We start from the raw sequence: 770 nt of genomic DNA, 5'->3' as shown, positions 1-770 counted from the left end.
CAGTATTTAAACAGATGGATTCCAGAAAATATGGCAAGTAATTGGTCTCTGTTTGGTTCCCAGGATGTATACTGGTCAGTGAGCACAGTGTAGGGTGTTTTTCTCTATCTTGGAATATTCAAAAATGACTTCTGGTCTGCTCCCCTTCCCTTGTTCCAGATAGTGAACACATAGTGGGGGTGGGGGGGGGGCTGTTTTGTTCTTAAGGTCTCCCAAAGAGAAGATCCCACAATTTTCCCTAGTCACTTGGTCAGTATCCTAGTAGAAGCAGGTAAATTCCTACTACAGCCATTTCAACCCCATCTGTTTTTATTTTGGCTTTAACAGAGCAGAAAGATAGGTGGTTGCCATGAAAATGATGTCTTTCCTTACATAAATTTAGACTGTTTTTCAAACTGGGGAGTGCATGGGAACCGCTTGAGTGGTTTGTTAAAAGGCAGATTGCCAAGCTCCGAGCAGGACGCTGGTGGCAGCACTGGGCTACTGCAGAAACACTGATTAATACCTGGCTCACACTCAGAAAGGCTGATTTATTTGGTCTAAGGGGAGGCCTAGGCCTTGGTATTTTTAAATCTTCAGGGGAGCCTAATTGTTAAAACCACTGGCCAAAGCAGAATAGTTTGGTTTTATTTTTTGTGAGGATCTTCAAAGGAATATTAGAAGTAGCTTTAGAATTTTGGGTTCCTGGGTTTCATTTTTAGCTTGCTGGGGCCACATCCTTATTAAAAATAACGTGGCTGGCTTGGTGTCTGTGGCTCAAGTGGCTAAGG

General features: G+C 43.1%; 1 protein-coding gene across 1 annotated transcript in view; it reads left to right on the top strand.

The window, feature by feature from the left end:
- Positions 1–770, top strand: part of SMARCAL1 (SWI/SNF related, matrix associated, actin dependent regulator of chromatin, subfamily a like 1) — a 58,994-nt gene that overhangs the window by 7,890 nt on the left and 50,334 nt on the right. The window contains 1 exon segment of the mRNA XM_023510439.1: positions 1–33. This exon segment is cut by the window's left edge and continues 78 nt beyond it. Coding sequence (XP_023366207.1) covers positions 1–33 — 33 coding nt within the window.

This window comes from Otolemur garnettii, unplaced genomic scaffold (genome assembly GCF_000181295.1).
Source record: "Otolemur garnettii isolate 467f Iridium unplaced genomic scaffold, OtoGar3 scaffold00013, whole genome shotgun sequence".
Classification (NCBI taxonomy): domain Eukaryota; kingdom Metazoa; phylum Chordata; class Mammalia; order Primates; family Galagidae; genus Otolemur; species Otolemur garnettii.
This window is presented reverse-complemented; position numbering and strand designations above follow the sequence as displayed.